Source organism: Panthera tigris, chromosome A2, assembly GCF_018350195.1.
Source record: "Panthera tigris isolate Pti1 chromosome A2, P.tigris_Pti1_mat1.1, whole genome shotgun sequence".
NCBI classification, from domain to species: Eukaryota; Metazoa; Chordata; class Mammalia; order Carnivora; family Felidae; genus Panthera; species Panthera tigris.
Window position 1 is genome coordinate 133,729,143 of NC_056661.1, and position 14,231 is coordinate 133,743,373.

Consider the following 14,231-nt stretch of genomic DNA (forward strand, 5'->3'; position numbering starts at 1 on the left):
AATAATACGTGAATATACATAAATGTGAATTGAGTCAGGTGCAGAGTTCTACATTTATGCCTTACATGTGAGGAAACAGACATACAATTCAGAGTTCTGGTTGTGTTACTTTCCCTCCATTTAAAAAAGATTGAGGGGGCGCCTGGGTGGCTCAGTCGGTTAAGCGTCTGACTTCGGCTCAGGTCATGATCTCGCGGTCCGTGAGTTCGAGCCCCGCGTCGGGCTCTGTGCTGACATCTCAGAGCCTGGAGCCTGTTTCAGATTCTGTGTCTCCCTCTCTCTCTGCCCCTCCCCTGTTCATGCTCTGTCTCTCTCTGTCTCAAAAATAAATAAACGTTAAAAAAAAAATTAAAAAAAAAAAAAAAAGATTGAGGACTTCTTGCAGGTTTGCAGACACTCCGAGGCCCATCTCACTTCCGTTCTCCCACTGGCCCAGTTCAGCAAGCAGACAACAAAGCAAGCTGGGTAGGCAGATGGGCTTATCTCTGGGTACCTTGCAGATGCATTAATTTTTAAGGAAGCTATTATTAAATGCCTACTGTGTGCTGGGCACAATACAGGGCGGGGTGATAAAAGATGAATAAGACCGTTTGGGGCATCTTGTTGATAGAAGCCTGCTACTAGTTTATAATCTAAGACTCTACTCCACATGCAGCAAATTGTTTTCATATTCCAATGAATCCATCATATCTCCACTAGGTCAAATTTGAGGCCTTAGGTTCCCAGGATGCCGTCTAGACATAGAAAAAAAGTAAGAACAAGCAAGAAAAGGAACAAAACAACCACAGATACTGACCCTGAAGAGCAGTCACTTCTGAAATGGAATACTTGAAATGCTCTTTGATTTAAAACTAGTCTTTGCTTCTTTAAGCAGTATCCCTTGGTTCTGACTATATCTGCAAAATGGATGATTGATCACCAATGGAAACTTAATTACCAATTAATCGGTTACTATTGAATTGCTGGTATGTCTCAGTTATCTGCTATTCCTCAGAGCAATCTATAGTACTTTAGTGAAGAAAAGCTTCTAATTAAATAGTGAAATAGTACTCATTAATATATCAAAATAAATGTCTAGAACCAGTACATTTCATTAATTATAAGAGTCAGCAGGTTTTGCATCTCTGAGACTCTTTGTTTGCTAATTTATTGCCACTTAAAATGAAGAAATATTTGTTGCTATATAAAACAGTATTGTAGATTATTTTTAACCATAAAAGTTAATAAGGATAACTGAATTTTTTATTTCACTTTGTTCTTAAACACTAAGTTGGCTTGAAATCTACTCTGACAGCTTTCTAATTATTATAAATATTTCTAATTATTATAAATATAATAGGACAATAATAGAGAATTCCTGATCTTCAAATAATTTTCCTTAACTTGAAACTACATACAAAAATCTGTAAAAATGAACTTTTTCTCTTTTTCTAACAAGTTAGACTTCATTTTCCTTGTTTATCCTCCTGCCTCCTGTTATCCGCCCTCCATTTACTAATTCCCAAATGTCTTATCAGTACAGTCAGGAGCCAGACACTCTATTCATTCCTCTTTTTTTTTTTAATTTTTTTTAACGTTTATTCATTTTTGAGAGACAGAGACAGAGCATGAGTGGGGGAGGGGTAGAAAGAGAGACAGGGAGGGAGACAGAATCTGAAGCAGGTTCCAGGGACTGAGCTGCTAGCACAGAGCCTGTTGCGGGGCTCGAACTCACAGACCATGAGGTCATGAGCTGAGCCGAAGTCGGATACTTAACCGACTAAGCCACCCAGGCACCCAGCCTTGTTTTTTTTTAGCTTTTTTTTTTTCCTAATGTTTATCTCTATTCATTTTTTATAAACTCTTTCCTGTACCTATTACTGAAAGAAAAAAAAAAAGCTTTAGTAATATTAGTTTACATCTCCACACTCATTCCCTCTCTACTTATAATTGATTCATTTACTCATTCATTCACTTAATATTTATTAAAGATCTCTGTGTGATATTTCATCTACTACTAGCAATACCTTGGTGAACAAGCAGAGTCTCTGATGGCAGGGACTTCAGTCATAATCCACAAGCAAATAGTTACAGCTGTGAGTGCTATGACAAATAGGTAAAATGTATTATGACAGTCTGTAATAGAAGCATTTGACCTAGATATTAAGGTCAGGATAGGCCTCCTAAGGAAATGATGACGCACTAAGATCTGAAGGAGGCATAGCAGTTAATAAAATGAATGAAGGTGGAAGGATCACTCCAAGAAGAGGGAACAATATGTGCAAAGGCCCTGTAATGAGAGGACATATGGCATATTTGGAGAACTGACCAAAGGCCAGCTCCCTGGAGTACAGAGTGCAAAGGAGAACACAATGAGAATGATTCTGGAAAGTTCAGTAGGATCCAGATGATGAAGGGCTCATCAGACCATGTTAAAATTTTTGTCTTTTATCCTAAGAACAGTAGGGGGACATTCAGTGTTTTAAAAAGAGTGATGTGATGAGATTTGTGTTTTATGGGGGGAAAAAATCTGGCTGCAGTGTAGAGAATGGACCTGGAAAGAGATTGGGTGAGATCAGATGTGGCAGGTCCAGTTTGGAAGCCATTGTAGTAGTTCAGGAAAGGGAGGGGATAGCTTGAATAAGGGTTGAAGTATGGAGGCAGAGAAAACTGGATGGATCCAGGAGATATTTAGAAACTGCAACTGATGAAAATAAGTGATCGACTGTACATGGGGAGGAATCAGGGATGGCACCTAGATTTATGACTTGTGCATCTGGAGGAATGATAGAACCATCCATTAGGGTGTGTGGTATCATCAGATCAGGCATGAGGGAAAATGATGGTTTCTACTTTGATTGTGTTGAACCTGAGGTCTTGGAGACATCTGAGTGTGTATTTCATAGGCAATTTGATATATGCATGGTCAGCTCACAGGAGAGGATAGGGTGGAGGTACAAATGTGTGTCAACTAAATGGCAATAGACATCATGGGAGAGACAGAGGTTGCCTACAGAGAGTGTGAAGAGTGAGGAGAGGAGCAGCCTTAGGATGGATCCTTGAGAAACCCTGACGTAGATGGCCCTACACCAGAGACCAAATGTTGCAGTGTAAGAAGTAGAAGGAAAATCAGGATACTGAAGTGTCAAGGTGAAGGAAGGGATCCACAGTGCTTAACTGACATATATAATTGAACAATATTTTTAAAATTTTGCACTTGAGCCTAAAAGATAAATACCTGATTGAGTGGTAATTGCCTTTTAGTAAGTTAACTATTGCAGCATTTGATGCATGGTTTCTACATTTTTTTGAGCCTTTTACCATAATAATGACAAATACTTCAGTGGGATTTTCTGGGTGCTGGGTTCTATGGTAAAAGATGTCTGTAAATTAGCTCATTTAACTTTTATAACAGCTATGCAAGGTTGGTACATTTCTATAAGTCTCTTGATTTTCCGGGGAGACTGAAATGAATAACCTGAATTTCACAAACACATAGAGGCTATAGGGTCTGTGTAAGGCAAATAAGCATGACAGACTAGGATTTGATGCAGAACTTGAGTCTGGGGTCTGTGTTCCACTGCCTCCTGGTGAATTATCTATCAGCCACCACCCCCCTACCACCTCACTGCACACAAAGGCACACATTTTAAATTTTATTTTAAAATTGTATTTTAAAATATATAATGTATTATGTATGACTCTAACATTTATTATTATTCCAGTTGAAATCCATCTCATTGGACTTGCCTGCTAGAAGCACTGCCTTTTTATTTTTTTAATATTTATTTATTTTTGAGAGAGACAGAGTCTGAGCTGGGGAGGGACAGAGAGAGATGGAGACACAGGATCCAAAGTAGGCTCCAGACTCTGAGCATTCAGCACAGAGCCTGACGCGGGGCTTGAACCCACAAACCGTGAGAACATGACCTGAGCTGAAGTCGGACACTTAACCAACTGAGCCACCCAGGCTAGAAGCAATACCTTCATGCCCAGGACTGGGACATCTATAGTTTTGTTTTTCTTTTATTAGCACCACTAAGTTCCATTTTTATGTATGTACATATTCAACCATGGTGCAAACTGTGATAGTAAGGTTTACCCCAGTTAAAGTCTATATACACATAGCAGCACCTACCAGTACTGGAGCCATGTAGGTCACTAGAATAATTTCTGCCTGTCTGGGGCTCTTTGTTTATTTGCATGGTTATCCTTGCTATTCTACTCTGAGCTCTGAAAAGACACACTGAAAAGTTTCTTACCAGCTTGTTCGCATCTGACTCACATTAATTCTATGACCATATTTTATTCCAGACACTTTTGAGAAATTCATCAGGCTGTGAAGTGCGCAGTGATGAATATCGAACGGAGTTTACCACAGCTTTGCAGCGAGTTGACTTATTCATGGGCCAATTCAACCAAGTCCTCTTAACATCTATATCCACCTTCATTAAAGGAGACCTCACCATTGCTAATCTTGGGACGTCAGAGGGTCGCTTTATGCAGGTAAATGTTTTCTGAGAGTGGCTGTGGCTGTTTTACTTGGTATTGTTCAATTAGTTTGGTTTTGTTTTTACAGAAGGTATTTACAGATATTGTAAAGTGAAAATCACAGTAAAACCTAGAGACACAGACTGAAAGCCAGACAATGAAGCCTGGTCCACTCTTTATGAAGTATATAGCCTATTTTTTTGTTAAGTTCTTGAAGCTTTCAGTTTAAATGTGGTTGCTTTAATTTTCTTGCCCAGAATGGTTTAGAATTTTGTTTGCTGTTGTTTTTTTTTTCCATTCATGATTTCTGTCACATGATTGGAAAATAAAATGAAACAATTAAAGCACTTCCAGGCGATGTTTTCCTATTTCAAGGGAAGCTACGGATCAAAGGAGAGCTATTGTGTGAACCGTGTGTCTCCATGAGAAGAAACATTCACATCATTGAGAAATATTGGCAGGAGTTAGGAAGGGACGTTATCATCAGGATCCCATTGTAACTCCAGCTCTCCTGATTCTGCAAAAGGATGGGGTCAGACACAAAGAAGTTCATATACTGGGGGGAGAAAAATCTGGACTTTATTAATAAATGATTTTAATGGATAGCAACAGTATTTCTATAAGTGAAAATTCACATTTCAGACTTGCAATTATTGTGTTTCCAGAAAACAAGAATCATAGCACTTTGCAGAAATTAAAATGCTCTTGTGTTGAATCTGTTTTCTTTAATAGTAATTGAGTAGTGTTTTCAACATGAGTTCTTAGTAGGATCTTGATTAATGCAGAATGACCAGGGTATCTATGGAAATGTTGACTTTTTACAAAGAGTAGAAATTTCTTCTAAAGAGATTCTTATTTCATAATAATCTGATGTAATTAACATCCTAATCAGACAGTGACTTCTGGTAAGCCAATTGAGGACAATGATGTTTTCCTATGACTTGCCCATCTGTACATATTCTATCTGTATTCTTTTACAAAATATATCTTTTACAATTACCATTGTTGTTAATAGTGGTATGGATATCGGTCATTGCCATATTTTAAATCATGTTTTTCTTACATAGTTGGATATATTGGAATTTTTTCAAAGTCATAAAATGTAAATAAAACCTTCCTAGCTCAAAACTAATCATATAGATCCTCTTATCTAAATGTTTCCACACTTGGTCTCCCCTCCTCCCACTGCTTCTAATTACTATACTTTTTCTCCCCTCCCCTTTCTCCCAGCCCAGTGTTCTTATTTACCCACCTCAGATCAGTTAGTTCTGTCTTAACTCCTCAAAATCTGAAGAGTATAATCTCAGTCCCCTTCTGCATGCACTCTGAAGTATTTGAGTTATGGTCATATCTATTATCCTTGTAAAATATGTAATTCTGTGTTTAAATGTGTTTTTAATTGACACTGATATTATTCTGCAGAATTCTAAAAAAAAAATTGAAGGAGGATGAAAGAATCTTGCATCTGTTGAATTCCTAAGGTGTTCACTATGTTGACTTGTTATCTTTATTTTTTCTTTCTTTTTGTTCTAAATTGTTTATTACCTCATTCATCCAGTTTCATATTAATAAGCTTTCTATAGTCACTTTAGGTCTGATACTTTTTTTACATCAAAAGGTTCCTGGCCTATTTCCAGATTCTAAAGTTCTAATAAAATCCCATTTTTAGATAGATCACTTTAATAACTGAGTAAATTCTGCTGTGTGACAGATTTTACCACCTAAGTGATATGTCATACATCAGTCTCATTGTGACAGAAATGCTGTGACACGTGTTTTATTCTTATCTCCCAGCATTTTCATAAAAGAAGCAATATTATGCCCATTATCTGTGCATCCAAAACATTAAAGAGGAAAATAAGTAAGTAGATACTTATTTTATGGAAAGTGCTGATATCACTGATTTTTTTTAAACCGTGTGGTTCTTAATTCATCAGATATGCACTGAGAACTTACTAACTTTGCTCTACTAGGCAAATACGTGAAGCAAAGGAAGCAGTGACACAGAACCTGCCTTTAAGGAACTAAAATTTTAGTATGGGAGATAAGAACACGTACCTGATATCAAGACAGCAAGACAAAGACATACAGACAAAGGGCTATTGAGACCCACATATAGGATTCATTTCTCTGACACTTGTCCAAGAGAATTCCAGTCCCTTAAATTTTATGTAAATAAACCTAAAGCATTTGAAGGATCAAACAGTCAACATCACTGAAATCCAGTTTGTTTACAGCAAATAATGTTGGGGGAGGAGTCCAGCGGCAGCAAAGACCTAGGGAACTTCTAGCTTAAGCTAGCCAAGTAGTAACTGTGGACCAAGTTCTGTAAATGTTTTGACTGCGTTAAAGTGCTAAATCTCTGGCCAGGCCTAATTTTCCTACAACTTGTGTTTTAGTAATACTGTGGAGTTTCTGTTATAAAATAGAATGGACATAATTTTTTTTCCAAAGGCAGGTGCCATATATGAAAAGGAACAGAAAAATGACTTTTACTTCCTTCCTACCCTGAAGCCTAAAGGCAGAGTTGCTTTGCAAATGTTTTCTCTCATGAATTTGCAGCTGTTTCTGCCTTTCCTATTGTGCTTATGTTCAGCTCTGGCTGGGAATACAAGCTTCAGCCCCAGCTGTTGGGTGCAAAGTGAATCAGGTATTTCACAGTGGTTATTTGGTTAGAAAGAATTATATTGTTTAGCTAACAATATCGTATGTATGGAAGAGAGGACATGTTTGACATGTTTCTAACATTTAAACATGTGTGACTTATCTCATACAGGTGCAGATATATCTAAACTGATAAGAACAGATACTACACTTGATCTTAGCCAAAAGGCCGAGAAGCGATGATATATCTAAATATACTGATGTGCACATGTATTAGAGTCTTTCTGTAGCACCAATTCAACATAGATACAAATTTCTAAAATAGTTTTTATTTGTGTGATCACCTTCTTAGGATACTTAGAAGTAAAATAGTATGATAAGTATTATTCAAGATAGTATAAGTGAACAGTGAGAATGGGGCTTCTTGCAAATTTTATATGGGGAAGGGATGTTGAAAAGAACAAGGCTTGAGAACATTAGCACAATGTGCAGGGCTACGTGGGAGAGGGAGGACCGTTACTCATGAAGATCACAGGACTATTCACAGGGATTGCCTACGTCTCCCCTTCTGAGCTCCTCATCTAATCAGCTTGCAAAAATAATGCTTGCTTGATTTACATCAAAATTATATATATATATATATATATAATTTTTTTAAAGCTCTCATATAAGGCCTTTAATCTCTAGATGCAAGGCATTGCTATTAAAATATTTGTGCCTGACTGTCAGGCCAGAGAGAGTGAGTATATCGGGTGGGTTGGGGGGAGGAAGGCACTTTCAATACTTTATAAGTTCAGTTCCACAAACATTCACTGGGCAGCTACCTTGTCTGTATACAGTGGCCACTGCCTGGGCACTGTCACAGCTGTCCATTGGTTCTTTGGCATCATCCTTACTCTTCTCCCATCCCTTTTTCCCCTCTCCCTGATTCTTTGAGGCTGTTCCCACTCATCACCCCTATTCTCTTGTGCCTCTTAACTGGACTAGTTGGATCATAAGCAAGAAAGTTAAAAAGACAGAGGGATCACCTAAAAAGACATCCTTTGCTTGTGATCATTACTTATGATCATTACTTAAAGGATTATGTTAGTAATCAGTAAACTTAAAAATAATTACACACTTCCAGTAAGAAGAATCAATTCATCTATTGACATCCTGTCTTCAAATTCTTTCAGTTCCTGTACCACCATCATGGTATGTCAATGCTTTTTGTTGGAAGCCTGTAGCATACATTATCTTTGGGATTACTGCTATTTTAGAGTAACAAATGAATGATATGAGCATCCAGCAGAGACCCAGGCAAATAAACAACATTTCTCTTTAGGGATTGTTGATTTACTGGTCTCCTTTATAAAATGCTCAGATAAAATATAATCTGTCCTTGTTTTTAATGTGTACATCATTGATTTAATTATATCCCTAAATAATGGTAGATTTGGTATATTTCTTTTTATTAAATGTTTATTTATTTATTTTGAGAGAGAGCACGAGCTGGGGAGGGGGAGAGAGAGAGGGAGATAAACAATCCCAAGCAGGCTCCATGCTGTCAGTACAGAGCCCAATGCAGGGCTTAATCCCACAAACCGTGAGATCATTACCTGAAATGAAATCAAGAATCAGATGCTTAACTGACTGAGCCACCCAGGTGCCCCTGATTTGGTATATTTCTTTAGGAGAAAATATATTCATGAATTGTGAGGCTTCTTTTGTTTGAAAGAGAACCCATTATAAATAATAATTTCAGACTTCTATCTATAACTAAAATTTAAACGTAGGGCATGTATATCTCCTAAAATGAATTCATGCATGCTCTTGAAATACATATATCTTATACACTATTATATGCATAGAAAATTAAAACATAAATATTTGAAACCCTGAGAAAATGGTAAGCTTTTGTTTGTTTTGTTTTTTGGTAGTAAGAAATAACTAGGATTTCTTGTTTGGGTGCTTTATTGACAGAGTAGAAACACATTTTAAAACATGAAGTATACGAATCAGTAGGTTTTTTTTAACTTTTATCACTTCTAAAATTCAAAAACAGATATACTCTGTGTATAGATTGACAGATCCTACAATTACTGTATTTGGAGTATTGATTTGAAAGTACTGATTAATTTTTTTTTAATATTTTCTAGTCTTTTTGGTTTTTAGTTGCTTGATATTTTTTACAGAAGTCTCAATCTGGTTTTGACTCATTTCAACTCACAATGATTCATTTTAAAAAATTTAAACACACACCCACATCAGTGGTGCAGCAATAAGGAAAATTATTGTGCTGTTTGTGTATACCTGGCTTTTGTAGTATCAAGTTGGTGTAGAAGCACTCATGCCCATTTACCAAAAAGAATAAAGGAAAGAAAGAACACAGTAACGCTTCATTTAATTCATCTCTTACCACCTGGTACTTTGTCTTACGACTTTTATTTCTTGAGCTGTCAGCACCAATCAGCAATTTCTGTTTCTCGTGTTGTTGTTGTTTGTTGGGTTTTTTTTTTTTCCATTCCAGAAAACTAGATGTTTACCTTGATTGAAATAAATGGTTTCACTCTTCATATCTGAATTCTTGCTATAGAAACACCAATTTCTCTCACATACTGAAGAAGATAGTAAACCTAAAGCAGGTGTCTGAACCAGTTCAGGCTACTTTAACAAATTTCCCATAGACCTGGTGGCTTAAACAGCAAATATTTATCTCTTACAGTTCAGGAGGCTAGGAAGTTCAAGGTCAAGATACAGCAGATCTGGTTTCTGGTGAGAATCTGATTCCTGGTTCATAAATGGCTGTTCTTGCTGTATCTTCACATGGTGGAAAGAGGGAAAGAGAGCTCTCTGAGGCCCCTTTTATAAGGACACTAATCTCATTTGTGAGGACTCTGTCCTAATGACCTAATTGCCTCCCAAAGGCCCCACCTACTTACACCATCACATTGGAGGTTAAGATTTCAACATCTGAATTTTAGGTGGGCACAAACATTCAGTCTGTTGCAGTAAGCAAGAAGCAAGAAGCATTAGAAGCTATACGTTGAAAATGCAAATTGAACTGTTGGAGGTTATGTAAATATCTGAAACGTCTAAAAACCTTACCCCTTCATCAAGACTTAAGTGAGTTTCTTATTTCAGGCCATTCATATATTTAGGCAATAGATATACCTTTAGGACCTACTATGTGCCCAATCCTGTATTGGGAACTACAGTTAAAGCAGATCCACTCTAGATCCATAAGGTCACACCCAGTTACAACCCAGGCTGTTTATTAATGGTGTCATCTCCTCTCACATTTTTTTCTTTCGATTCACATTTTTTTCTCATTGAGTTTCAAACTCCAACAATTTGCATCATCTTTCATGACAAATGAAGTTTTCCTCATTCCCTAACAAAAGTCCTCTATTTTTCTTTGTTTTTAAATTAGAAATCAGTCTAGATGTTATCACAGGTTCCATTCAGTTCTATTTGCCTAGAAATTGAACTGTATATATTCTGTTCTTACAAAAGGAAAATTTACTTTGATCCTCAATTAGTGTATGTGCTGCCAAAGCGAGCGCTACTTTGATCTTCAAAAAGCAGTGGGGCCCAGGGTGCCTGGATGTCTCAGTTGGTTAAGTGTCCAACTCTTGATTTCAGCTCAGGTCATGATCTCACTGTTCGTGAGTTCAAGCCCTGTATCAGGCTCTGCACTGATAGTGTGCAACCTGCTTGGGATTCTCTCTCTCTCTCTCTCTCTCTCTCTGCCCATCTCCTGCTTGTGTGCATTCTCTCTCTCTCTCTCTCTCTCTCTCTCTCAAAATAAAATAAACTTTAAAAAAAAAAAAAGGCAATAGGGTCCAGGGAGTGTGCTGCATCTCCCACTCTGATTCTTCTAGTGAAAATCCACTTTTATTCCATTTTTTACCCCTTTCCCATCTCCAGCCTCTCTAGGACCTTGTTGTACAGAAGTCCAGTCTGATCCTGAGGGGATATTTAGGACACAGGTTGGGAGGCTAAGCAAGTGATACCCAGGTTCTCAGTCTTGGGCAGGAGGAATGGTGGGAGACTGTACATCTCGAGAAGTAAGCTTGCCTTTTACTTAATTTAAGCAAACATTTGGCAGAGAAATGCAAACCAAAATCACAATGAAGGATGACTTCACACAACTATGGGTTGGCTATAAATAATCAAGAAAATGGAAAATAACAAATGTCAGTGAAGTTGTGGAAAAATTAAAACCCTCATACATTGTTGGTGGGAATGTAGAATTGTGCACACCTATGGAAAATGGTATGGCAGTTCTTCAAAAAGTTAAATATAGAGTTATTGTAAATCTGACATTTCTGCTCCTAAGTATATACCTGAGAAATGAAAATATATGTTCTCACAAAAAGTTGTATATGAATGTTGATAGTAGCATTGTTCACAATAGCCGAAAATGGAAACAGCCCAAATGTCCTATCAGCTGCAAATGCATAAATAAAACATGGTATATCCATATAATGGAATATTATTCAGCAATAAAAAGGAATGAAGTACTGATACATGTTCTAACATAATGAACCTTGAAAATATTATGCTAAGTTAAAGAAACCAGTCACAAAAAAATCACACATTGTAGGATTCAGTTCATTTAAATGTCCCGAATAGGGAAATCTATAGAGATAGAAGGTAGATTCATGGTTGCAAGAAACTGGAGGGTGTGAGGAGATAAAGAAGGTGATAGCTAAGAGGTGTTGGGTTTCTGTTTGAGATAATGACAATGTTCCAAAATTGGTTGTGGTGATGGTTGCACAAATCTGTGACTATACCAAAAACCATTGAACTGTCCACTTTAAAAAAATGAAGAGAAAGCGCCATACAAATATCTCATGTTAAATTGTATTCATCATTCTTAAGGAAAATTAAATTTTGAAACAGTTTAATCAAAAATAAAGCTCTAGTAGCACCTGCATGGCTCAGTTGGTTAAGCGTCCAGTTTCGGCTCAGGTCATGATCTGGCAATTCACAAGTTCAAGCCCCATGTCAGGCTCTGTACTGACAGCTCAGAGCCTGGAGCCTGCTTCAGATTCTGTGTCTCCCTCTCTCTCTCTACCCCTCCCCTGCTCACACTCTGTCTCTTTTTCTGAAAAATAAATAAACAGTAAAGATTTAAAATAAATAAATTAAAAAAATATTTTAAAATAAATAAATAAATAGAACTCTGTGCATGGGTAAGGGAATCTGGCCCTTACATATTTGAAGATACATCATGCAGAATTATTTTACTGAGGTTTATGGATTTTGGAGCCTAACCACAAAGGTTTTATTTTATTTGTACATATATTTCTTCCCCATGTCTTCTCCCATATCATTTGAGATCACAGCCACAACAATCAAGTACATTTAGATTCCTCCCTAGTCCCTCACACCCAAACATATTAGTCTTATATTTTCAGGAGCATTAAAGAAAAAGGCGGGTATTTTTTGAGATAAACATTAAAAATTAGTTGTGAACGTAGTAGAAACTCAAAGATAATTGCCATTCTTCTATTTTATACTTACCCTAAGATTGCCAAACGATTTGTCCTAAGCATTAAATTTAAATGCCAGATTTAGTTCTGTCCTTGAAACTATCTCCATGATGACCAAAAGGAACTCCTAATTTCTTAAAAGCATTGCTTCAGGGATATTTTGAAGTTAAAGTGGTTATTCCATTATTTGGAATTCTAGCAATAAGATAAAGTGAGAAATTAATGATAGAAAAGCGTTCTTGACATGTTACAGCAGTAGGTATACCTGTAGAGAAAGGGCTAATGATCAACAAAAAGGTATTTACATCTGTGATATGACCTCTGCTTAAAATTCCAGGTATCTCAATTTTCCACACAGCCTTCCCATCTTCTCTGGTTCATCCCATTTTCTGTATGAAGCCCCACTCATCCTAGCTCATGCTCAAAAGTAGAGCTCACTGGCTCTACTAAGTAACATTTCCTCTGTACCATCAAAAACTATTCAGACGTAGTCTTTCTCCTTAGGCACACTTAACTTGTGCAGCCAAGATTGCTGAAACAAGGAGGATTGGCAAGGCAAATATATTGGGAAATTTGTTTTAATGCTTTGACTCACAAGTGGCTCTTGAGAGCTCAGAGTTGAAGCTTTTTATTAGTATTTATTCTGGTGCTCCAAGAGTGTAGCAGTTGAGTGTTTAAGAAGAGGTCAAGCAGTCAGATTCTAGCATTAGATAAAGCTCCTTGGAAACCTGACTCTTGTACTTCCTAGCTAAAATTCTGTCTTATTTTCTTTATGGAAAATATTAGTACCTACCTTGTACGATTATTGTGAGAAGTAAACAAAATGTCCATTTAAAGCTCTTAGCACAATGACTGGCTCAGTTACCATATATATGGTGCTCGCCAGACAAGAAGTCTTAGGGAATACACTAAATCAATTCCAGTTCCAGAGGTGCAAAGAGCTTCTTTATGAAAAGAGAGATAAAGGTTAATCCTTTCTGGGAAATGAACATTTGGATGGACTTCAGATATTTGATAAAGTCAAAGATGATGACCTCATAATTAGGAAGGAATTGCTTATTATAGATGTGGGAAATGATATTAAAAAGAGCAAAAAACATAGGAGAAAAAAAGGGTACTAAGAGTTGATTGTTATATAGCAGGTCTGAATAGAATGGAAGCACAGGAAAAAGAGAGGCAAAATGGAAATATTCGTAGGAAGGTTCAGGGGGATAAATAATCTTCAGTGAAGTGGAAAGCACAGAATGAGGCAGAGAACAGAGTCTGGTTATTAAGAGAGGCTGGGGTTTTGTTTTGTTTTTGACATGTGTGAAAGATTTTTTTTTCACCTTTGTAGTTGAAAGTGATTGGCAACAATCAGGGATATATGGAAAAAAATGAGGGTTGACAGATAGGAAAAACAAGTGGTGAGCACCAGAAGTGAATCAAAATTGAAAAATTATATAACTGAAATATGGATAATTTGGGATAGAGGCTCTAGAAGTCTAATGTCCTGATAATTCTGCTTGTAACCTGCACCCAGCAGGAGGTAGGACTGGTAATCAAACTTCTTTTTACTTTGGCTACAAAAGTCACAAATAACTATTTGGCCTCCATTTAGGAATAACGGTTCCCATCCTTTCCTATCCTGATCAAATGACCTATGATCCATCATTTACTTCTGTGCAAAAATAACCA

General features: G+C 37.0%; 1 protein-coding gene and 1 pseudogene across 2 annotated transcripts in view; one reads left to right on the plus strand and one right to left on the minus strand.

The window, feature by feature from the left end:
* MET (MET proto-oncogene, receptor tyrosine kinase) overlaps positions 1-14,231 on the plus strand; it is a 145,732-nt gene that overhangs the window by 49,076 nt on the left and 82,425 nt on the right. For both annotated transcript variants that reach the window (XR_006212123.1, XM_015540681.2), the window contains exon 3: positions 4,294-4,485. Coding sequence is in view for 1 of the 2 variants with exons in the window: in XM_015540681.2 (XP_015396167.1) it covers positions 4,294-4,485 (192 nt within the window). In the remaining variant the exon portion in view is untranslated. The remainder of the gene's footprint in view (positions 1-4,293; positions 4,486-14,231) is intronic.
* On the minus strand, positions 7,204-7,315 carry LOC122236844 (annotated as a pseudogene).